Raw genomic sequence first — 24,862 nt, 5'->3', positions numbered from 1 at the left:
CATCTAAATAGCCGTCATGATCATCATGATCATCATCATTATCATAAGCCACTGAAAAGCGATTATTACAGATATGAGTAAGTTTGAACAGTGGCACAAGCCGCAGCAGATTAAGGAAGCCTGCGTGCCAGATTCTACCACCGCTTCAGCAGGGGAGCAGAAATTAAACTCTATTGTGTGGCAGTGGGTGTGCGTAATCGCTCTGTTCAGAGTCAATGAAGCACGAACGCCCATAGCTGGCCCCAAACTCTATCCGCGTTAAGATGAAGACATCTACAGCAGTGCTTTAGCTGTAATGTCCAAACACTAACGCATTAAACTCATCTGATTACCCTGCTGTTCTTTTGTGTAGCTGTGTTTGGATTTAAGTGCTTAAGACTATAATACAAGTGGCTGGTGCTGCGAGAGGCTTGTTATAGCACTAGGAGATGATGCAAAAATTAATAAATGGAAGAGCTAAAAGTGCATAATGGAAACTATTCAGAGGCTGTAAGTGAAACTCCAATTAGACTCATTAATTCAGCCACAAGTGGTGAACAGTTGGTAACAGAGAATATACTTGACATGCAATTAATCGATAGTGACAACAATGTGCTCAGCATGGAAGTAATTGAGAGGGTGAAGCAAACTGTCTTTCAACTGCTGAATTATTCAGCCTTATTCAGCTCATGGCTGCGTGTTTTTTCTTTAATAGGACATTTCCAGCAAATTAACACGCAGGACTGTGTAGAGATTCCTACAAAAGAATGAAGTTTATCATTTACCAAAGTCCTTTATGTCATTTCGAAGGATGCGAGTGATGGGGAAGCTACTCTTATTTTGTCACCTCCGCCAAGGACATGTTTTTGGTAGCAAGTGCGTTGTTCTTTCTGTAAACATGATAGCTCGAAAAGGTTTGAATGGATTCTGATGAAAGTTTGTAGGGGTATTGAGTGAGGTCATGTTAACAGTCCATTAAAATTTAGCTTACACCCACCAAGGGCTTCAAAGTCAGCTTAATGATTTATTGGTCAAAAATGGACAAAAAGCCTTATAACTTATAAACTAGGATTCTTACAAGTATGGTGTGTACTGTCAGCATGTAGAATTTACTGTATAAAGATTTCAGATTTGACCTCTGACCTCTTGTTCAAGGTCAACAAATTGAATTATAGATCAAAGTCATAATAATGCTAGAGATAGTTGAAACTATGTTTGTATTGTGCTATATAACGCAACATTAGACCTCTGACGTCTTCTTCAGGGTCAAATACAGTTTCATATAATATCTACTGCCTTTGTTTGTATTGGCAACATTTATGATACCAGTATATATGTATTCTAAATATCACATTATAGTTTGCATTGAACTATCATCTCACATTTGACCTCTGACCTCACTTTTCCATTTCATATCTGCCTTTAGAGAGAGAATGAGCTGCCTAGTTAATCTGAAATATACTGTGGTATAATATTATATAACGATCTTGACTTATTCACAAATCAACACCTGTTGTCCATTAACTACTCCTACATAATGTTTACATAATCAAACGAAACATCCGTCCACCACCCCAAAGTAAGGAGTGCCCAGAGAGTGAGCTACCTTGGTGGAGGTTTGCGCTCTCCGAGTGCTTCTTTTTTTCTAATTTAATAAAATGGAAAACCAAACAATGTTAGTTATTGTTCCGCATTATATTTAAGTATCCAAACAACCAACATATAGAAACCAGTATGTCAATGCTGTGTTTTAGCAGAACACCTACTGTGCTGTTACGTCAATGTGTTTCAAAGGGTCTCAATCTCAACACTACAACAGTAGACCAGCAGCTCCTCCCTCAACACAGCTGATGTCATCCACCTCTCCAGCAGGTGTTCAAAAGCTGCGACACTTCTCTTTCCTCTTTAATCGAAACACCAGAAGTTCCACACAGAGAAACACACGCGTCTTGCACCATGAAGACCCTGAACAATCGGGCTGAGAGCCACCTGACTGGGCAAGTGGACTTTGAGTTGGACAAAGTAGGTAATGGGGGCTGGGTGAACCAGGGCTACTGTAGCTCCCCTCCACCCTTCCCCCGGGTCACCACTGTCTTCAACCCCAAACCCCACTTCGAGGGGAACATGAATAGCCTGTACAACCTGGATACCCCGGTAGTGCTCCCAGAGGACCCACCTACCAAAGACCAAAGTCTGAAGAAACGAAGAGGCTGCTGCTGCTTTATCAAAGGCAAGAACACATTTGAGTCTACCTCATGTTGACATTTCTTCTTCGAATCTCAGCTGTATGAGCAGTGTAACAAGTACGAGTAAAACCAGTCGAAGCCTGGTATACTTCTGCTTGACAGACCAGCCAAAAAACAAAAAAAGCTTGTGTCATGTAATTACATATTGAAGATTTAAACTTCTATTTTCCGCAGCACTGTGGGGGACAACCCTGACCGAAAACACCTCCGACAACAGAGAGCAGTTTATCCGAACCACGCTGCGGGAGCTGCTGGTCTATGTCTTTTTCCTGGTGGACATATGCCTCCGTGAGTACTCCACATCAACATTTCTGTTCATCACTGATCTCAAAAGTTTTGACTGAATGTTCAATATGTTTAATGAATGCTTAATGTTCAACACTCTGGTCAATAACTTTAATTCCTTCTTCCTGGCCACGCTTAATCTTATGATATGAAAAATGTTTTCCTACATTTACAAAAAGAAGTTATTCAGACACATTTTTACTTACCAAAAAATATCCTGTATTTAATTTGCATAATGTTGTCATTGAAATATGGGATACACATCCAAACACATCTAAAACAGTCTATTTTCAAACACTGTATTTGCATTACTGATCACTTTAAAGTGCTCAGTGTTTGACAGGCTGTTAGGGCACTTTGGACTGTTGATTTAACATTAAAAGTATCCCCGTTGCTTTAATGGCTTCTACAAAATAGCCTTCCCATTTTTCTTTCCCAAAAGCCATTGTCCAGCTAGGAGTGAAAGGGATGTGCCTTTTAGCGATAAGAGCTTTTAGCGTCATCCTTTGTCTGGGTTAGATTTACACTGTTTGACGAGGCTATTTGCGTCAGGACAGCATGCTCCCTCTTCAAACAAATTACGGCCTCTCATCTGGATCTGTTTGATAGCTAAAGAGATGTAAAAACAAAGCAAAAAAAAAAAAAAAAAGCCAAACAACAAGTCTTCAATGCAGGTTTGCGTGTCAGCATTCGAGTCTTATCTCAGAAAACTGAATGGAGCAACATTCAGAGCTGAGCCTGACCAAAGCCAGATAGGAACCAATGACCAGGCATTAACGATGTGATTACGTTGTCTTTCAGTGACATATGGGATGACCAGCTCAAGCGCCTACTATTACACTAACGCCATGACGAACCTGTTTGTGAATACACCCAGTAGCAGTGGGGTTACGTTTCAGTCTATTGGCTCCATGGGTGACTTCTGGACTGTAAGTTTGCCTAATTTTTCCCATGGTAGTGTTTTTTCTGCTACTAAATGTTTCTTTCTTTTCATCAACATTTTTTTTTTCATTACCTTCAAAGCTGAGATGTTCTCAAAATTTTAAGGAACTATATGATTCATTTAACCGAACATGTATATTAGTGCCTGAACTCAAATGGAAACATCATAAAAACAATTATAAAAACAGATTATTCCTTAAGTACGATATGTTCTTCCCAGCATTACCACATCACTTAAAATGACCAAGCAGTGATGTTTGTGTTACTGGTTCTTTCATATCTTTTTCCACATGCTCAAGATTTTAGCAATACTGTTAATTGTTACTGATATGTTTATTAGTACATGCAGGAATATAAAATATGTCCTTCCAACCCCATAAAGAAATGAGTATTGTTTTACTAGGCCTAAAAATAAGAAGCTTGGTTTCCAGTGATCCTGCCTGGTAAGTTTCAGACCTAGTTTCAGACTTAAACACATCAGCTCTCCTTACTTATAATTGGTAACAAATAAAAAAACTCAAAAAAACCTAAAAAAAAATTAAATCTATGCAAAATTTGAGTCAGTCTTTTGAATTGTATTGTCACTTTGACTACAAGCTGCAGCAATATTGACAGATCATTCCAGGCCATGTTCACATAAATTGAAACAATAAGTGTGGGGCATCTTCTGCTATCAAATTGTGCCCTGGCCTGGAAATCCATAGGAGATCAGTTATCATTATGAAAACTGGGAAAAGCTTTTAATGTCAGTTGTTTAATTTACTGACACAGTGACACTGGTAGCTACATATCATGCTGCACCCTTGAGAAACATGCAAAATGAAAAAAAAATGCATGAATTGTATCAAGGTTACCAAAGTGTCAGAGATCGTCTATTTTCTAGAACTATCAGTAGGAAAAGCCTATATGATAGCCTTCACGAGTAAATGCACTCACAAGATTTTCAGAAAACTTAACCTCTATCATTGACCCTAATCTTGAAGTTAGGTTCAGTGATATTCAGTTCAATTTAATTTTATTTATATAGCGCCAAGTAACAACAACAGTCACCTCAAGGTACTTTATATTATAAGGTAAGGTCCCTATATCAATACAGAGAAAACCCCAACAATCAGACGACCCAAGCACTTGTTGACTGTGGAAAGGAAAAAGTCTCTTTCAAGAGGGAGACAGCTGTGGCACAACCAGGCTCAGGGAGGGAGACAGGAAAAAGATACACTGTGTAAATGAGCCAGAGATTAACTTAATTATCCAAACTTTTGTCTTGACTTTTTGTAGATGTTTTTTTTAGTCGATGGTATCAATTTGAAAATCCTACATCGGCTCATTTTTGAGTTATTGGGTTTACAAAGTTGGGTGTCCACACCACCTGACGCTTGCCTACCAGTCTATTTCCCCCGTTGCCTGCAGGGTGACAGCAATACCCCAAACCTTTCAGGCTGAGGGGTAAAAATCACTAAGAACACAAAGAAAGGTACAAATCAAACTCTTTCTTTTTATGAAAAGTTTGCCCAGGGCCCACTGTTGAACGGACTCTACTGGACAACGTGGTACAATAACCAGCCCTTGGAAAGCGGAAACACGTCTTTCATCTACTACGAGAACATGCTGCTGGGTGTTCCCAGGATGAGGCAGATCAAGATCAAGAACAACTCCTGCACTGTCTACAGTGACTTCAAAAATGGGATCAAAGGCTGTTTCGCTGTTTACACTAACCAGAAGGAAGACGAGCAGAGCTTCGGCCTCATCAACGGCTCTGCGTAATTCACTCACTGCTTTGTTACTGACATACAAAGAAGTGCAGAAGCACAATTTAGTGTTCTAAGTATTTGTGTTTTTCCGCTGCAGCTGGACCTACCACACAGAAAAAGAGATAAAGGGTTCCTCTTACTGGGGCTTGGTGGCCACCTACAGTGGAGCAGGATACTATCAAGACCTGAGTCGCACACAAGAGGAGAGCACCAACATACTGACAGAGCTACAGAACAACCTTTGGCTGGACAGAGGAACCAGAGCAGTCTTCATCGACTTCTCCACTTACAACGCGAACATCAACTTGTTCTGCGTCATCACGTAAGGAGCATTACTGCCCATTGCACCTTTACCCACCTGCTGATACCCATCCAGTGGTTGATCAAAGTGTCATCTGCTTCTTCAGGTTGGTGGTTGAATTCCCAGCGACTGGTGGAGCCATCCCTTCCTACCAGATCCGAACAGTCAAACTGATTCGCTACATAACGACCTGGGACTACTTCATCCTAGGCTGCGAGTTGCTCTTCTGTGTATTCATCTTCTACTACATTGTGGAGGAGATTCTTGAGCTGAAAATACACAAGTTCTCCTATTTCAATAGCATCTGGAACATACTAGACATTGTTGTCATATTGGTAAGAAAAGATGGTTCAAACATGTCATTTTATCAGATTTTTCAGGGCCTTCTAAAAACTAACAACCTTCTTCACAGCTTGCCATTGTTGCCATCATATTCAATGTATTTCGGACCATCAAAGTGGACAGCTTGCTTGGGAATCTGCTGAAAAATCCTAACATCTATCCAGATTTTGAATTTCTGGCATTCTGGCAAACCCAGTATAACAACATGAATGCAGTTAACCTGTTTTTCGCATGGATAAAGGTAAAGAACTGACACCTTTCAGTCCAACATATTGCTTGTGCGATTTTGCTTTGGTGTCTCTCCAGAGAATGTGTGCTTTCTTCTCATCCTTGTAGATTTTTAAGTACATCAGTTTCAGTAAGACCATGAATCAGCTGTCCTCTACGCTGGGCCGATGTGCCAAAGACATCTTCGGATTCGCCATCATGTTCTTCATCGTGTTCTTTGCTTATGCTCAACTCGGATATTTGCTCTTTGGAATGCAGGTTCAAACATTCAGCACCTTTGTAAAGTGCATGTAAGTTGTGTTGAAAACAATGGCAGGATGAAGGGTTTTAATTGTAACGAGCATCAGTTGATTAGTAGTTCTTTACCATTTTTGTCCACCCCACAGCTTCACGCAGTTCCGAATTATTCTTGGAGACTTTGATTTCGATGCCATCGACAGCGCTAACAGAGTCCTTGGGCCGATCTACTTTGTCACTTATGTGTTTTTTGTTTTCTTTGTTCTGCTGGTAAGTCATGCTTCTGCACGAGATAACTGATAATAAAAGCATCTGATCCGAGAAGTCACATTATCTTGTGTATTTTTCCCTCAGAACATGTTCCTGGCCATCATAAATGACACATATGCAGAGGTGAAGCAGGAGCTCTCTGAAAAAGATGAACTACAAATTACTGACATTTTTAAACAGGTAAAAGCAAATTCAAGGAAACTGACATAAAATTAGACATATTTATGGATGATGTTTTACCAGACTTTTCTTGTAAATCAGAGCTACATGAAGACATTTATGAAGCTGAAGCTTAAAAAAGAGAAAATATCAGATGTTCAGAAGGTTCTACACTCTGGATCTGGAGATCTTGAATTTCAGGACTTCAGAGAAACTCTTAAAGAGTAAGTGACAAAATATCAAAAAGGAACACTTGATTATTTTACTGTTAAACCTGAGCCTCACTTCTGTGATGATTTTGAAGGATGGGACATGGCGATCAAGAAATAAACGCAGCCTTCTCCAAGTTTGACCGCGACGGGAACAAAATTCTAGATAAAGACGAACAAAGGTGGATGAAAGCTGAGCTGGAGCAAAAGAGGGTTTGTGCACATTAAAAAATAAATATGACTATGTTCATATTTATAAAAAAAAATTCTGATCATTTCTTATTTTGATTGCCGATTAACAAAATAAATGTTTCTTATGCTTTTGCGTTTTTGTCAGGAGGCTCTCAGTGCCGAAATCAACAATCTCGGAATGAACTATCAGATGGAATTACACGAGAAGCCTCCTGTCAAATCCAATGAGCACAAGAGTAATTCCAGTCAAACCTTTGTGGAGCAGGAACATTTCTTGAGGTGGGACAAATTTTAATCTTAACCTGGGAATTCACTTATCTCATTCTCCTAACCAGAGTAATACATTTAACTGAATTACCTTTCTATTGCCACAAAAGTCTGGCCAAACAGGTTCTTCACCTTGAAAGCTCCGTGGCAGGCATTGCGTCCCAGACTGAGCTGATTATGGAGAAACTGGGATTACAAGGGAAAGCTAAAGACGCTGCAACAGCAAAGAAACCGTGACCAGTAACGATGTGAGCAAACATCACTTATAAACAGCAAGATTACATGTTAGAAATCTTAAACAGCTTCAGAAGAGTACATTCAAGCTACCGAGTGTGTTGTAGTATCTAGAAAATGAGAGTAGACTTTCTTGGTTGCAGTCTTACAAACACACAACGATTAATTTTAAATTGCCCTTATCCAGAAGGATGAAACTGTCTCAAATAGTCATGACTTTGGTCAGTGAGGACAGCACAACAGACGCCAGAGATGTCATCCCGAAGGAAAGCAGTACACAGCTCCACCAGCAAGTGATGTATGTAATTAACCTCTGAGGAAAACAACTGGATAAAAACTTCCTAATATACATGTTAAATAAAGTACTGACAATACAACATTTCAATATTGAAAGAACAGAAATCATGCAGATATGTAAATTGTATAAATAATATTTTATCTACTAGCTGACTGCACAGTTTAAGTATATATATATAAAATGTTATGTTATGTTACACATTAGTGTTGTGTATGTAATACAATATACTTAAATAGAGAAGTTGTGTAATATAATCCAATTCTGGGCAATACATATATCAACTAAATTCCAAGTGAATACTTTGCTTTAATCTATTGATGACTGTTCACATTCGCTTACATTTGCTCAATATCTGTTGGACAATTTTAGCGAAATGGCTCAAATTTTCAACACCATGCCAAGGTGTAATAATTATACTCATCACATTGGGATGCACTCACTATGAAATGATACCAGTGTTTGAAATCTTGCAACAATTCTTTTCTCAATTTTTGTTTCAGTAAATCTTTCAGCTCTCACACCATCTTTAAAGGAAGATCAATTCGAACATACAAAATGAATAAAACTTAATACAGTGATTAACAAATTTATTAGACCACCACCAAATGTAAGCTTTATACCACAGCTGTCTTAAAATACCAGGGCAGGTAATAACAAAACTATGTTTACGTTTTTGTGATGGTTAACTCACCAAAATAATATTAAAATATAATTATTGTTGTCCGTGAATTTTCCATGAATGTACCATTTTACAAGAAAAGTAGTAAAACACATTGTTTTTGATTAAGTTGCAAAATTAGTTACTAGTGGTTCGATGTTATGTTTGATTTTTTTCTGATTAGTCCAGTGTGTTGGTTCAAATTTGGGTATAAAAATGTGAATTCAATGATTTTTGGTTCTAAACAAGTTTTGATAGATTTGTATTTTCTTGTTTTACGAGAGGTTTAATACATGTGTTAAATATTATAAAAACCATAACATAACACATAACTGAGACGTCAAACAAACAATAGCTAATGTCATCATTATCTGCTGATAGGACACTAGCAGTCAAAAGTGAATGCTGGCAGATACCAAAAATAAGTCTATTATCCAAGTACAGTAAACATTAAAAAGGGCAGAAAGATTTTGAGCAAATGTGTGAAACGTGTTGTCTTCTATATTAATCTAAAGTTTAATAATTGTCATTTATTGTGTCTGGTAGGCAGTGAATATATGGTTTCCTGCAGCAGCATTTATTAGTCCTCAATAAATGTACCGAACACTCAAAGGTTCAAAGCTTTCTTTATTTGACGTGACTTTGTTGAGTTTTTCCATTAAATGTGAAATCGATTCAATCCTTTATTATTATATAAACATCACATCTGTTGTTCAATTTATGTGTATAATGGTCAAAAAAAGCAAATCGTCATTACATTCAATAGTTTAAGCAACAAATATATTACATGTCATTAGCGTGCAGTTCAAGTTGATACATCACCTGCTTCCTGCTACATCCTGAAAATGGCACAAAACTTAAAATGAGGAAAAATCAAAAGGAAGATAATTTAGATTTAAAATGGAGCATCTTTAAATAACAAATTCAGAATTTACCAACAAATCAATTAAGGCTCATTCACAAACTATATTGCTTAAATTTAATGATGGAGATTAACTTTGTAACATTCTACCTACAGTATGTACATCAGTTTAAGTTTTGTGATCAAGGTTTGTATTTACACTCTAGACAAACAAGACCCTGTTTAATTCAATGAAAACCCCAGCGCAAATGAAAACAAACAAAATCTGTATCAGGTTTGTTGGCTAGCACTACAGAACGAGCAGGTAGCAAACAGGGAGTGTGATATTCTGTACAAATGGCACAAACAAATAAAAATCCAAAATTGCAGGATGTTTGTGAGAAATCCTTCTGTCGTAATTTCTTAACGGGTTTTATGATCTACCCGAGACGTGTCAATATTCTTTAAACCGAAAACTCAGAATGTGTAAGGGGAAGTTTCTGCCACATTAACAAAACAGTGATACGTGCACTTAGGAGACCCTCCGCTTTCAGAATAAAAGTAAAATAATTCTTTGTGACCCTAAAACATTTGAGCTTTTCTTTATGCTAGTGGGTAACTAAACCATAATATTTGAATTATGCAATAAAACTAGGGCTGGTTATAGTACAAAATTCACTCTACAACTCTATGCAGAAAATTCAAAGCCACTGGAAAGAAGTGGTTTTAAATGATGGCATTAACACAGAGGAAGAATCAGACAAAAACGTTTAAGAGTCAGCATTCCTCTAGGAAACCAGCCCCAGAATCAGCACAGCAGGGTTTGTTACCTTTACAAAGTTTGGGGGGTTAAGCAGTTTTTACAATACTTTCTATATACAGAGATTGGGTGCTGCAGCCGTTCCTTTGAGACATTATGAATTAGTCCATCTTGGCTGCAGTACAGAGTAAACTAAAATTCACTGAAGTCTGGGAATCGGATTTAAAAAACAAAAATGACAACAACAAAAAAAACATGAAAATTCTAATAATTTTTTGCTTTGAGACCTGTGTAGGTGAAATCTTCTTGGTACACAATCCCATTTCCCACCCGAATCTCCTTTAAAGCCACAGTTGTTGTACAAAGAGTTTCTTCACATATAATGGAAAGGTAAACTACCATTCCAGGGCCTCTATTCACAAAGCATTTTTGACTTAAAACATTAAAACAGGACTAAAAGTCTGGATATTTTATTCCCTGAAGGTCCAGACCAATGTTGAGTGGGTCATTCTTGCGGCTCAGTGCAGTGTAGCACAAATCCATGGAGGATTTACCTGCTCGATCTATCATGAACTCGCGTGAAGGCTTGTTTTACGCCCTAAAATGACAAGCATGACCAGAAAATAAACTTTCAACCTAAAAAAAAATATATATATTGCCATAGTTTGGTTTTTAAATATTAATGTTGGTATGTTTGAGGTTTTCACGGTTTTTAATCCTCATGAGCTGATGGATTAAAAAAAAATAATAATAATAGTGGCATTTAAAAAGTGTGCGCTATGTTACACGTACATGTTCTCTAAGGCCCTTTTGTTTTGTAAAATATGAAAGAATTTGTACTAAATTGATGTTTTAACCTCCTAAGACCCGAACTCTTCCACGGCATGCATTTTTGATTTCTCTTTGATATTTGGCCATATTGGGGCCCGATGAATGTAAAAACAAAGAATTACCAGATTTTTTTTAACCTTATTTTTGTTTTTAAGAAAAATAAGAGCCAAATATGAGGATATTCGTTTAAAATTTTGATAGAACCGTAGCAGTATAATGTCCTAAGTGGATATCAGGCCCTTGTAGAGCAAAATTCAGTATTTTGGTCTAAATAACCCAAAATGTGATGTCCACATATGTGGACGCCAGGTCCTAGGAGGTTAATGGGTTGGCCCACTGGCCAACCTGTTAAATGTGTGATGAAAGGAAAGGCATTGTAAGTTCTGTCTCTGTGCCAAGATCTCTACCCTGTGGGCATGAATCCTCGATGTTTCACATGGTCTAGCACTCATAAGGACGGCGGTCCTTAAACACGTACTCAGACAAAAACAGTTGGTTTGGCTTTACTTGAGAAGCCCAAGAGCACTTTTTTCCCCTCTTTTAAAACAGAATTAGGAATAATAATGGAACAAACTTTTTTTTTTCTTTTTAAATGTTTTGAGTTTAATTGACTATGATTAAAATCATACACTCTACACCAAAAGCGAATACACACCTGTACAATATTACCTAGATTTCAAAAGATTCAAAACTGTATCACTAACAGCATTATTGCGTGAATTGAAAGGGTATTTCCTCTGATGAACACATTTATTATAAAGGAAATATATACCATTTATTTTTAACTTTGCATGAGAGCAAATACCATACTGCTGTACTCAGAAGTAACACAATTACTGTTGGACAGTACAGCTCTGATCACCTGACCTTTATGTAATATTGCACAGGGGTGTGCTCCCTTCTGTTGTATACTGTAATTGTGTAGGAGCAACTATTAGCTAGAAAGGCTTTGTGAATATGGCCCTGCCCTTCTTTTACCACAGCAGCTGTCCAAATGTAAGAGTGCTGTGTTGCCTTGGTATTACATTGAGGTTAGGGCCTTCTTACTGCGTTTGGTAGCCAGCCATGCCGAAGTTGGCCAGGCTGGACATGACTGTACCAGGCGGGGCTGCGGCCTGGGCTGATGGAGATCCAAAGCCTCCCATCCAGGCTGTTGACTGGGACTGCCTGAAAGGATAACAGTTACCCAGTTAGTGCAAATATGGACAAAAATATCAAGTGTGCTGTAAAACAAATCAAAGAGACAGTTCTTCTCTTTACTTAAAATATAATAAGTGGTGTTTAAGTGAAACAGTGTAGTTATACAAAATATCAAAAGTCAAACTCACTCTACTCCAAAACCTTGCTGGTTCCATGTCTGGCCATACATGTTGTAAGAGGGCATTTGCCACCCATTGGTCACATACTGCCCATACTGCTGCTGCTGCTGCTGCTGTTGCTGCTGCGGATTCCCGTAGACCTGGTTCCACTGTCCCCACTGACTGTAATCAACCTGAAGGACACCAGATGACAGAAACGTGAGTAAATATACAATCTCTTACCTGTTTATTTAACAGCAAAAATAACACTACAACAAAAATACGACACTAGAAACCTTTTTGATGAGTAAATTTCAATGTAATTTCCTCTTCCTTTTTTTGTGTCATTTTTTCTATATTCTGGCTTAAAAGCAAGATTATTTCAAGAGTGGCCAAAGTCACGAGTTTCAGGGTGTTTTTGTGGTTTGGAAGTTAAGACATCAATAAACTACATTCTGATTCTAGTGTGACTAGTGTGTAGTCATTCCTACCAATTGTGACCTATAAAACGCACATTTTAACACCACTTATGTCACACGTTCTCTCTACCTGCTGTGGACTTTTTGCCATGTCGGGTGATTCTTTGCCCCAGAAGCACTTCACTACGTGTCCTTCAATGACTGTGCCATTTACTGAAACAATGGCATGGGCAGCACTGTCATGGGAGGAAAACCTTCAAAGCAAAAGAGTAGATTGAAAGTCAGATTTTCTACCAGACAAATCACAAGGAGAGTTAACTTTCATACTGCTGAGACCATATTTGATATCATATTACAAAAAGAACCAAGTTTCCTGCTAAGCTTGGATGGAGTTTAAAATGAAAATAAATAATTTAAGCCCTATACTTAACATTAAGACAGGGACATGTTTACCAGCATGTTAAATAACTTCCTTTAATAACACCACATGCACATCGAAACTAAAAAACTTTAGAAATGCTTTGGAAAACTGCATAGGGACAACAACGTGGAGATATTTTTCTCTCTTATCCAGAGTTCTACAAGCAGGAACGCTGAATAAACATAACAGCAACTATCGCTGACATTGAATAAGGTATAAATGGTCTCTGACTCATGCAGTGTGCTTGTATTGACACCTAGAGGCCAAATGCTGCAACAGAATCAAGTATTACCTGATGAAAGAATATCCTTTCTCCGGGAAAACCCGGACCTCCATTATCTGACCGAATGGTGAGAAGGTCTGTCGCATTAGATGTTCTGGATAAGATAAACAAGAGTTTAAAAAAAAAAAGGGTTCACAAGGTTATTTCATTGGGGGCAACTTAAAAAGTTATTATTACAATGTGACTAGAGGGTGCAACAATGGCATCTATAGAATGTGACACTTGCCTGATAGCCCTGATTGGATCCCTCCACAGTACACAGTGCAGTTCTGTGGACTGGATTGATTCACTACGTCATCAAACCTCAGCTGCTTTGAACCATCTGAAATAAAAACAGATTATTTTTAAATAGATGATTATAATTTACACATTTAGTTCATGCTGATAATAAAATCCAAATCAAATCTGCAATTTATGCCCATAAAAGCGCTGCTATTTATTTATTTTATCAAACTACACCCAAATGTGACTCATGAAAAGGTGGAAGTGAAGATAAAAGTAAAGGAAATTAAGAGAATTTATTCTTCTATATTTAAATACAATATCAAAATGCGTTGATAACAGACTCTTTGGCTGCTTTATTAGGTACACCTGTTCAACTGCTTGATAATGCAAATATCTAATCAGTCAATCACATGGGAGCTACTCAATGCATTTGAGTAAACCAAGCATCAGAATGGGGAATAAAATATATTTATGTGACTTTGAACATGGCATGTTTGTTTGTCCCAGACAAGCTGGTCTGAGTTTCCATCTACTGGAATTTTCCCAAAGCCATCTCAAGTGTTTACAGAGATAAGTCTAAAAAACCCCTGAAATATCCAATGAGTGTCATTTGTCTGAGCAAAAATGCAACAGTAACTCATTTAACTGCTCATTGTAATCAAGGTTTGCAGAAGAGCGTCTGTGAACGCACAACCTTCAACTAGATGGGATACAGCAGCATTGGATGACATTCCTGTCAGCTACAATTCACACAGCTACACCAAAAACCAGAAAACAGAAGATTGGACTGTTTCCCAATCTGATTAATCTCAATATCTGCAGCAGCATTCAGACGGTAGGGTCAGAATTTGGTGTGAAAAACACGAATGCATGGATCTACGGAAGAGGATTAGGGCCACGGGAAGAAAAAAAAAAAAAAAAAAAAAAAAAAGTGGGCACGTCTTTTTTTTCTTCTTTTTCAGAATTCTGACTTTTTCTCAGAATTCTGGAAAAGAAGGCAGAAAAAAAAGACGTGCTCACTTCTTTTTTTTTTTCTCCAGTGGCCCTAATCCTCTTCCGTATGGATCCCTCCTGAATTAGAACAACAAAGCTTATCATATCTCATGTGGTAGAACGGGAGAATCACATCATGGATTCAAGCTAACAAATCTGCAGCAACCATGTGATGCTATCACATCAATATGGACCAAAATGCTTCCGGCACTTTGTTGATGCTCGGGCAGAGGGGAAAAGGGGGTCCAACCCAATACTAGCAAGGTATACCTATTGAAGTGGCCAGTTAGTTTGTAATCATAGCACCTGCCGAAACTGGATATGTGACAATACTCACTGTCCTGAGTGCTCTTAGGAGCTGGAGGTTTACGCGTAGCCCAGTTAGTCCTGATTTGGCGCCCTCCGAGCCACTGTCCCGACATGTTAATAATGGCATTCTCTGCATCCTGCAAACCCAAGCCAAACGATTACTCATGGATTTGATAGATTTATAAAACTCATTTGTGGCCATGCATGACTCCTTTTAATTTTAAAATAGTAACTGAAACTGGTGATTAAAATAGGAAACTAGTAATGCTAGATGCTTGTAGTTGGGATAAGACTAACTATTAATAATTGAGTTTTGAATGTATTCAAGTAGGATAAGAAACAGAAAATAGAAATAACCTTCAGTCTGTGTTCTCGCACTGGAGCCTTACCAGTTTGTTGTAGAAGGACACAAATCCATACCCCTTTGATTTGCCTGTCGTCATGTCCTTCACAACTCGGGCATCCCTGGAAGGAGAAATGAGAACAACTTCAGCGCACTTTGAAGTTTAAATCTTCTACACTAAAACAAAAAAAGGAACCACGCAAAACACAATGAACTGTGAATCCTCTACTCTGCCCTACATTAAGCTAAATTAGCTATCATGACCTTGTACTGACTCGTAATATAACTTCAAAGCAACACTTGCAAAACAAGTACAAATACATGCAGCCTACAGTACTGTCTTTAAATCATTTCTGATGTATTAATGGATCTTTACCACTAGAGCACCACTGTTTGCTCAGTCCTCACAACAGTAGGCTACAGATTTAAAAATCACAGAGCAAATGGCTATGGATTACCATGCATTCTTATAAGCTGCTGTTCGTACTCTTACTACAGACAGAGATAAATAGAAAATATCAAAAAGAGAAAAAAGGAATTAAACGGCATACATGGCCTGTTAACAGATTTCTTTATTTTTCCTGGTCAATTCTTTACCACCAATATGGAGTATGGAGTTTGGGGAGCTGCAAATTTTGAGAAATTGACATTTTCAGAATTTTTGGAAGAGGATCATGGCACTACAAACAACACTATGCAAATTAAAAATAAGACAAAAAACACAGATTTAGAGGAAGACATTTTGTACTGGAATTTGTTAATCTAAGCTAGGTCATGTTAATACATGGCATCTACAAATAAAGACATATGGAAAGAATGGAATAAATAGAGAAAAAAACTACATCTGAGTCTCCAGAGTGAACAGTTCCTTGCTGTTAGCCTTCAAGCTCCTGTCCAATCCTATGAGCATTTCTGTAAAATAACCAAAGTGCTATTACTTCACTGAGACTCAAAACTAAAAGCTGTTCAGGTACATATACACAGCTTACATTTTGCTAACATACTGTACAGTTTACTTACCTCACCCTACATATGCATAAAAACCGACAGTTCAGTCATAAAAATAAAGACATAATAGACCGACCACACTGTCAATGCAAATGTGTCGCCACTCTATATCTAAAAACAACAACGACATGATTTTAAAGGTATAAGTTACTCCATGTTTAAGTATGTTTACATGCATCGATGTGGGGCCTTTTCTACTCAATGTAAGCAATACTCTTTGTGACAATAAAGGGCTATTCTATGCTATTCTATTCTTTTCTATTCTAGTGTTAATCCTTTCCTATTACACATTCATTATGTTGTCTGGTTCGTTTTTCTCTCCAAAAGGTGTGCACAAAGCGCCAATTTGCAGTCCTTGACAATCAAATATATAATTGTCTTTCATCCAAAAAGATTGCATCAGAAATGCAGGCCTCATTGTGCAATGCAACTTTCTGTTCACCTTTACAACCTATAAAACCTGTTTCTCAACCGACTGGGAGGAAGAAAAAAAAATATCAGTGGTTGCACTGAAACATATTGTATTACACATAAGACAAGTAGAAAACAAAATACACACACAAACACTCTCACACTCACACACACACGTAAAAACTTACGATATTTTCCCAAATGGTGCAAACGCAACCCTGACATCCTCAGTAGTAATCTCTGGATTCAAATCACCCACAAAAACATGGAAGTGATCTAGTACAAAAGAAAACACGGACATAGTGAACAAACTATTTGCCAATCCCCAGTAGACTCTGATTCTAGCAGAGTGTACATGCGTTTGTGTGCGTGGTGGTGTAGAGGAATCAATAGGTGATCACTCACTGGATGTGTCTTTCTTCTGGCTACTTGGAGTAGTGGCCCAGTTTACTTTAACCTCCTGAAAACAGAATTCACAGAGAGCACTTAAAACTGTGAAGAAGAATCAGGAAAACAATGTTGTATGATATTCAAGGATGAGAAGCATTAACACAACAAATAAACTTAATAACTTTGCATTTAATCTTTTAGAGCAGCTATGTCCTACCTTTCCTAATATCTTCCTCCCATTCATGGCTGCAAGGGCTGCAGCAGCATCTCTGTGTTCAAAGAACTCCACAAAGCAATAGGGATCATTGCTCGTGTGCTGTAAGGATAGGATCAGACACAACAGATTAACAGTGTGGTTCAACTAAAACTACAACTCAGTGAAAATGTTTTTATTGTCTTCAGGTTTCTCAACAATGAAGGCTATCTTTGTAATTAACTTGTGAGTTAACATTAAGACACGACAACAACGTAGAAAACAAAATAACCCAGTAACCTTCGCTACTTACCTCTGTGATCATTTTACAGCTTTTGCATGGTCCTATCTGGGTGAAGAGTTGCAGGATCAGAATTTCTGTTACATCCCTGGAGAGGTTTCCCACATACCTAGAGGAGAAAAAATAAAAAGAAGTCCACTTACTCCTGGAAACAAGCTACAGCTATATTTACTTCGAAAAAGTGAACCATGGGTACTTCGTTTCTGGTATTACAGTATCATTGGGGATCATGAGTTTTTGAAGTGAAGTTCCTTACAGTAGTCTGTTTTTAACGATGTTAGTAACATCTAACAGACAGTTGTTAACACTTGTATATAACTCACATTTGCTTATTAATTAACTCGTATGTCAATTAACCTGACAGTAGTGGATCATAAACGCTAAATGTTTATGTCGTCCAGTTGTTTGTGAAAACAACGGGTAGCTAATTTAGCCACCGAAAACCGACGATAGCGAAACTAATGACACGCAACGTTACTGCTGGACACGAAAAACTACTTACAGGGTTCTGGGGTGGGTTTCGTCGTCCATAGTCGATGCTGAGAGTAACCAGGGAAGAAAACGCCACTTACTAGCTAGTTCTAGCTGGTATTAACTGGCAATTAGAAACCACAACTAGCTAACTAGCTTAGAAGCTAGCTAACCGGGCGCCAGGGCATACGTCACACTGTGAGAGTCCAGAGTACGTACGTGCGTGTGCAGGAAGAGACCCGTCACATACGGTTGAAGTAATAAAAGGGGGGGGTTTTTTGCGTTCTTAATTGTAAAAAAATGAAAATTTCTTAAAGACCGTTACTTCTGAATGATACCGTTTTTTAAAAAATTAACTGTAAAAAGCCAAAAGACCAAACCTAATGTGTACTTATTTTATTCATTTTGGCAAAGGAAGCTGCATACGAAACTCTTATTTTGAAGTGCAAAGCAAAGGTACGCTTGTTTTCAATGCCGAGATTTGACGGCTCAAGGCAGTGGCGCGAACCACCAGGACCTTTCTCGAATCTGAGCTCAGATGTCACTGTGAAGAAATTTCCCGTTTGACTTGTACATTCATGCTTTTTTTTTTAACAAACTCTTTTAAATGTTTAGTCACAACAAGGCAGTGGTTGTGGAGTGGGGGATGGAAGGAAATTATATGTCAACGTATATGTTAAAAAAAAAAAGTTGAATAACAAGATTGTTGAGTTCATTGTCTGAACTGTTGTGATAACCCTGGGTGTACAGTACCAAAGAATTGTACTTTTTTATACTAGCCAAAGACATTGTTTGTTTGTTTTTTTCCCCCTCTCATTTTTATTTTTTCCTTGTGGTTTAAACTTGGCGCATGGTGGGCGCTTTTATTTTGAAGGACTTTTATTAAAGGACAAATGCGTAAAAAAATTATCCCCTGTCATTCTTAAGTCTACTAGTAATTTTCCATTAAAAAAGACTTTAGTTACTCTCACTCTTTAATGTTACTGGCTCTAATTTGTGTTGCGCAACCGTGATATTTTTACAGCCATAAGAAGCCGCCTGAGGTGGATTGAGAAAAGCGTGGCGATGGGTAATTGACGGTAATATAATTGACAGGCTTGCAACAATTAAAGTTGGCTTCCCCTCCTTGCAGGCAGATATCCAATTAAAACGAATTGCTCCCATAAGCTACTTACACATATTTTATTACTGTCAATCACGTGTGTATTTTTTGGAGTGCCAAAATGCAAATATTAGATGGCGTTGCCTGCAATGTCCAAAATATCAAACACCTTTAAAAATCCATGTGTCAAACCTTTGTGACACTGTTAATCCCATGAAATCAAAGGTTTGCTGCACCAGTGTTTTCCTTGTAGTACAGGGCAGAATTGGAGTAGTCCTTTGATTAAGAAAGATCAGTCATTAGACGTGTCACTGTGCCCACACTTATCACACCACCAGTTACATAATTGTGCACCAAATCAATGCAAACCCAGACTGAGTTCCCTTGGACAGCATTTATCACGTGGGAGTCTGAGTACATCTATTTGGAGAACATCTTTTTAAGCAAACACTTTGGGATTCCCTTGTCTTGGAAAATGGTCCAGGGGCAAGGGAAAGTGAGGAAGGTCCACAGTGCCCACTGTACACATAAGGGTGATTTCTTCTCTGCCCAGACAGGACACTGTGATTTAGCTACAGCAAAGAGGGGAAAAAAGGTTGCATGGTGGGGTGGGCAAAAAAAAATAAAAAATACCGAAGGTTTACTCTGTGCCAATGTGAGGGGGGTCTGCCTGCGACATAACAAATCTGGAAACCCATGCCACTGTATCCAGCGCTGTCCGCCCCCAACATTAACCCTGCTATTTCGAGAAACTTCCAGCCCACTTTTCCACGTCACTTGAAGGAATCTTTAAAGCGTCCGTCGCCCGTATAAAATGTCTCAGTATTCGACAGCCAGCAATATGAACGGCATGAAGACACAGTCACCGATGCTGACCATGGCGAGTAATGACAACGACCCTCTCCCCCTCGGTTGGGAAGTAAAAATTGACCCTCAGACTGGATGGCCCTTCTTCGTGGACCACAACAACCGCACCACAACCTGGAATGACCCGAGACACGACACGAAAAAGGTAAAAGAGCGGCGGGATAAAGTTGGTTAGTTAACGGTAACGGCTAACGGCAGTTTCGCAGCTATTTTTTTTCTGTCGACGTGCGTCGGTTGTGGTGCATGTTTTGGTTTGTTGCGTTGTTAAAGCGGCAGAAGCCTTTGCGCTACATCACTGTTATATATTAGTCTTGTTGACCGTAGGCCCTGTTTGGCACCGTTGCCTCCCCCTCACGGACAGCTCATAAGCCCATTATAACGGGTGATCAACTCTGATATGTTCCCGAGTCATGATCTAACACTATTATTACTCGATGACTCACTCTGCAGCATGCAAAAGGCTACCCATGATGAGCTCCCCGGCATTTTAATGTGTTTCTTTCACGGTGGAAAACACTGCTGCGACGTCCTGCTCATATTAAACTTTTTCCCTTACAAGGATCGAGGCTGGTCCACTTGCTTCGGTTGTGTACGGCTGTAGCCGGGCGCTGGCTGCCCCCCGCGTATCGCATTCAGCTGTATTAAAAACCGTGTTGTGAAAGCGCACAGGTCTGCAGAGAAAACCCGTGGGCTGAAGTGAGCTTCACAGCCTGCCAGCTGGTAATCTTTCGTCTCAGAGAGAGAGACGCAGTTGTCCAAAGTTAGCGTCCAGAGGAATCTGCTAGAAAGACACAGCTGTTGGGGGATAAAATTGGTGCAATGGTGCTGGCAGCGTGCAGTGTCCCATAGTGGCAGAGGGCAAAGGGTCGTTCACGGCTATTTCATTACTTTATCTGTATCTGTATCTGTATTACTTTATCTGTAAATTACTGATTTACAGATAAATGCAGTGTTTGCTTTGTAGGTGTTTACTTTGTGTGTGTTTCGGGCAGCTGGTACAACTTTTGTCACTTTTCAGTTATGCCATTAACTGAGTGCTGAACTGGCAGACCTGTTGCTTGTACCCATCTATAGCTGTCACGTGCAGGTGTCTAGTCTAGAGTAATACTAATAGAAAACAAGCGCCTTTCTGCAGTAGAAAATGGAAATTTAAAGCATTGATTTACTAGTCACACTGTAGTACCCAGCCCCTTCTTTTAATTACATTTTACTTTTGTATGCATACAAATGTATCCTGGGATTGTATATGATCTGATGAATAAATGTTGCTCAAGAAAGAATTTACTGTGCTATGTGGAAAGAACTCATATATTTGCTTTTGTTTTTCAATCAAAGCAAACCATATTTCCTCTCTCTGTAAAAATCCTAATGTTTGGCTGATATTATTAGATCCAAGGATGTGCTAACTGTTGTTGTTGGATAAGTCAGGACATTCATCCAGGTTATGTTACTCTGATTGTGAAACAATCAACAATAATATTCATCACGGAAACAGCAAGCTGTCTGACGGGAAACGCACCAGAGCCTGTGGGTTCACATATCAAAGATTCAATGAGGTGATACTTTTGGCATCCCTCTGCGAAATTGTGACATTTTAAACTATAACCTCTGCAGTTACCTCAGGACGGAAAACACTTTCCTTTTTAAAATTCCTTAATAGTTTGAAAAAAACATTTAGTGGGACATCGTAAAATGTCCTGTTGTACGTGGACTTAAATGTAACTCTTTAAGTGGAGGAGCTTATAGCTGAATATTTAACATATATACAAGTAATGTTGCTTCTGTTACACATCCATGAGCAAGAATAGGTTGGGTAAAAATATATTAACGCACATTTTGTAATCAACCAATGCCTAAAATTTGCAATAAACTACAACAGCAACTGTAATTCATCTGAGTATAAGGTTATATAGATTGCTATATTGCTATGTTTCAGGGTCGAGAAGTGTCAGCAAATGGACCCAACATACAGCCAGAACTAAGTCCTCAGGAGACACAGAAGACCTTTGTGAGGGAGATGAAGCACCCCATTCTTCGCCCAGGTTATGTTCCCATCCCGGTCTTTCATGAAGGCGCAGAACTGAGGCAGCAGCAGCAGCACCCGTGTTATTCCTACATCCAGCCGAGCATTGCACACAACATCCGGACAGACGGGCGGACACCTTCCCCAACGCCGGTTCTCCACTGCAGGCCTAGATCACCTTTACATGGCCCGTCAGACAGCTCCTCCGCTGAGCCTGGAAAGACCAGCTCGCCTGTCTCACAGACACCAGAGGTGGGAATTGAGTTTAAATGTGCCACCAGATGGAGTATAATGTTTACAGTAGGCAGAAATGTTCCAATTTTCAAACAACTACTGAATTTTGACTGTTTTAATTTGGTCATTTATTTTTAAGGCTTATACTGTTACGCATCACCAACCTTCACGTCCCAGCAGCACCGGCCTCCAGTCTGGTTATATCCCTATACCAGTGATTCATGAGGGTGGAGGGGGACAAACACAGGTTCAATTAAATCCCTCAGTTTACTCTCAGCGCATCCCTTACCCAGAACATCAGCAGCCCTTCCATCGTCTTCAGACAGATGAATGGCCCGGCTACTCTGCTGCAATGCAGCCCCCCCGGGAACAGGCTTCGCCAACTCTGTTTCCTCAGCACCGCGATACTGCCTCCATTCATCTCCCTCCTCACATCAGAAGCCAGTCACCTGTTATATCACAAGTGATGGGAGAAAGGCCACAGGTAATTTTACTTTTTCTGTGTATTCACTTGGCGTGTTGTTGTTTTTTGTTTTCTTCACATATATATAAAGCTCTGATTTCCCTGTTAGCATCCTGTGACCTAGATTTTGACAGATTCCAATAAATTGTTTTTGACTTTTAAGGTTCAGCAGCATATCCTCACGAGAGAGCCGCCACAGAAAATGGAGCAGGAACAACAAAGCATGCAGCAGAAACCCGAGAACACGCAGCTCCCCCAGCCGATGCACACAGAAGCCGACGTCCAAAAGCCTCAGCAACCTCAACACTTCCAGCAGCCTCCACCTCAGCAGCCTCAACACTTCCAGCAGCCTCCACCTCAGCAACCTCAACAGTTTCAGCAGCCACAGCAGTTTCAGCAGGCACCACCTCAAACGTCTCCACAGCCTCAGCAAGCTGAACAACCACAACACCACAGTTCAGACATCACAGTTCAAATACCTCCAAAACCAGAGCCCCAGGACACGAAAGCTTTTCCTCCAGAGGTCCCACCTGGAAAAGTAGAGGCTGGACAAGCTGCTCAGGGTCCCATCCACCCAGGCTTAGCTAAGGTACAGCAGATAGTGGAAAGAGTCGCTAAACTGGAGCAGGAGGTGAAGTGCTTTGATGGGAAGAAGAATGATAAGAAATACTTGTTACTGGAGGAGCTGCTCACCAAAGAGCTCTTAGCGCTGGACTCTGTCGACCCGGAGGGCCGTTCAGACGTACGGCAAGCGAGACGAGACGGAGTCCGTCGCGTCCAGACCATACTGGAAGAACTAGAGCAACTGGAGGAGACTGTGATGGAGGGACAGAAAGGAGAGCCCAGCATGAAGGAGAACATTGAGATGACAAAGGAGACATCGCAATGACTGCACACTTCATAAAAAGAGTCAAGAGGGATTACCTGCTGTATATTTGATAGTGGATAAGTCTGCTCTGACTAACTCTCCTACTCCTCTACCTACAGCATTTGTGGAAGTTGCATGCATTGATTAACAGTGTTGGTATGTCCAGCCATTCAGCACATAATTGATGGTAGCTCAGTGCAATCATGTTTTTTCAAGCCAATGTTGTTGCCTTCTATGTTGTGCCGATGTCTTTATAATAAGACGGCCGTCATGATTATTGGTTGACAACAAATGCCAGGCAAGGGTTAAATAAGAGGCCTTTTTTCAATAAATGGAAGAGAATAAGTATTTTCTTAAGAAATGTCATGTGTAATTGCCTTTTGTCTGATCGAATATCATACGAAGCTTTTCACAATCCAGTCGGTACACGTGTTTGTACACAAGTGCAAACGTCGGGGCTTTAAAGCAGAATTCTGCTAAACTTAGTCAACAAGGAAAGCATTTCTCCCCCTTTATCGCCACATGGCCATGTTGGAGCTGCTTTGTCACAGAACACAGTGAATATGTTTATTAGAAGCTGCTTTTTGGTGCATTACTGATTCTGCTGTCTTTGCACTTTGCCATCATTGAATTGTATCATGCTGAAAATCAGCAGCACTTCGTTTTAAGTATATCAGTTAAAGGAGTTTTGATTGATGTGTTTGAGTGTTTGTATGTGAATTGGTTTACTCGTTATTTCAAATCATGATATTAGTATTTATATCATTATATGAAGTATTTTGGTACATTAATGAATGTGTAATAATAAATGGAGGGTGAGATGTGTATCTTACTTGAGATGTGAGACAATCAGCACTTGGTGCTAAATAGGAGATGCAGTTAAGAGATTGTCAGAATGTCCTTGTATAACTACCAAAGCCACAATCTGTAATAACACTAACGCGCGCACACACACACACAAATGGCCCTAAAAGCCTTAAAGATGCCAACAGCGAAAAAATACCCCCCAAAACACTATAGTCTGTCAGTTTTATGATCACACTGTTTGTGTAGTAATTTATTACTCTAACAAGACTGTAAGCCATCTGCCTAACACTCTTAACCAGAAATTATAGATCGTGGCTTAATGTTGATCACGGTTTATTAGTAGCTTTGATGAAAGAAATTCACGTTGGTATGGCTGAAAATAAAATGACTTTGACATGAATTT

The 24,862-nt window shown here is 39.3% G+C and overlaps 3 protein-coding genes and 1 long non-coding RNA gene across 6 annotated transcripts; 2 read left to right on the top strand and 2 right to left on the bottom strand.

The window, feature by feature from the left end:
• Positions 1-1,643: 1,643 nt before the first annotated feature.
• On the top strand, positions 1,644-10,846 carry pkd2l1 (polycystic kidney disease 2-like 1). Of its 2 annotated transcripts, XM_085182240.1 has the most exons (15): positions 1,644-2,209; positions 2,400-2,513; positions 3,312-3,439; positions 4,959-5,212; positions 5,301-5,525; positions 5,611-5,839; positions 5,917-6,087; positions 6,183-6,364; positions 6,461-6,581; positions 6,666-6,761; positions 6,843-6,964; positions 7,045-7,162; positions 7,287-7,420; positions 7,519-7,656; positions 7,830-10,846. In XM_085182240.1, exons 1-14 carry the CDS (start codon positions 1,936-1,938, stop codon positions 7,643-7,645), a joined length of 2,295 nt encoding a protein of 764 aa, XP_085038366.1. In that variant the 5' UTR covers positions 1,644-1,935; the 3' UTR covers positions 7,646-7,656; positions 7,830-10,846. The 2 variants fall into 2 exon arrangements, with proteins under 2 accessions (XP_085038366.1, XP_085038365.1); XM_085182239.1 differs by having other exon boundaries at positions 7,519-10,846.
• Positions 9,208-20,548, bottom strand: tial1 (TIA1 cytotoxic granule-associated RNA binding protein-like 1). 2 transcript variants are annotated; one of them, XM_085182250.1, is made up of 12 exons: positions 20,508-20,548; positions 17,637-17,733; positions 17,348-17,446; positions 17,146-17,200; positions 16,929-17,016; positions 15,368-15,443; positions 15,007-15,115; positions 13,678-13,773; positions 13,461-13,545; positions 12,878-13,001; positions 12,359-12,522; positions 9,208-12,197 (listed from the first exon to the last, which is right to left on the bottom strand). In XM_085182250.1, the coding sequence occupies exons 1-12, from the start codon at positions 20,531-20,533 to the stop codon at positions 12,074-12,076; spliced, it is 1,143 nt and encodes a 380-aa protein (XP_085038376.1). In that variant the 5' UTR covers positions 20,534-20,548; the 3' UTR covers positions 9,208-12,073. The 2 variants fall into 2 exon arrangements, with proteins under 2 accessions (XP_085038376.1, XP_085038375.1); XM_085182249.1 differs by lacking the exon at positions 20,508-20,548 and adding an exon at positions 18,127-18,402.
• On the top strand, positions 19,499-24,859 carry bag3 (BCL2 associated athanogene 3). The gene is made up of 4 exons (XM_085182248.1): positions 19,499-20,209; positions 22,001-22,339; positions 22,461-22,805; positions 22,948-24,859. Exons 1-4 carry the CDS (start codon positions 20,012-20,014, stop codon positions 23,671-23,673), a joined length of 1,608 nt encoding a protein of 535 aa, XP_085038374.1. The 5' UTR covers positions 19,499-20,011; the 3' UTR covers positions 23,674-24,859.
• Positions 21,376-23,368, bottom strand: LOC146505056 (uncharacterized). Its single transcript, XR_014877494.1, has 2 exons — positions 23,264-23,368; positions 21,376-22,770 (listed from the first exon to the last, which is right to left on the bottom strand). It is a non-coding gene; the product is annotated as an uncharacterized LOC146505056 (long non-coding RNA).
• Positions 24,860-24,862: the final 3 nt, after the last annotated feature.

The sequence above is a fragment of the Neolamprologus multifasciatus genome, chromosome 13 (genome assembly GCF_963576455.1).
Source record: "Neolamprologus multifasciatus chromosome 13, fNeoMul1.2, whole genome shotgun sequence".
Taxonomy (NCBI): Eukaryota; Metazoa; Chordata; class Actinopteri; order Cichliformes; family Cichlidae; genus Neolamprologus; species Neolamprologus multifasciatus.
Note: the sequence above shows the minus strand (reverse complement) of the source record. Positions and strands in the feature narration are given on the sequence as shown.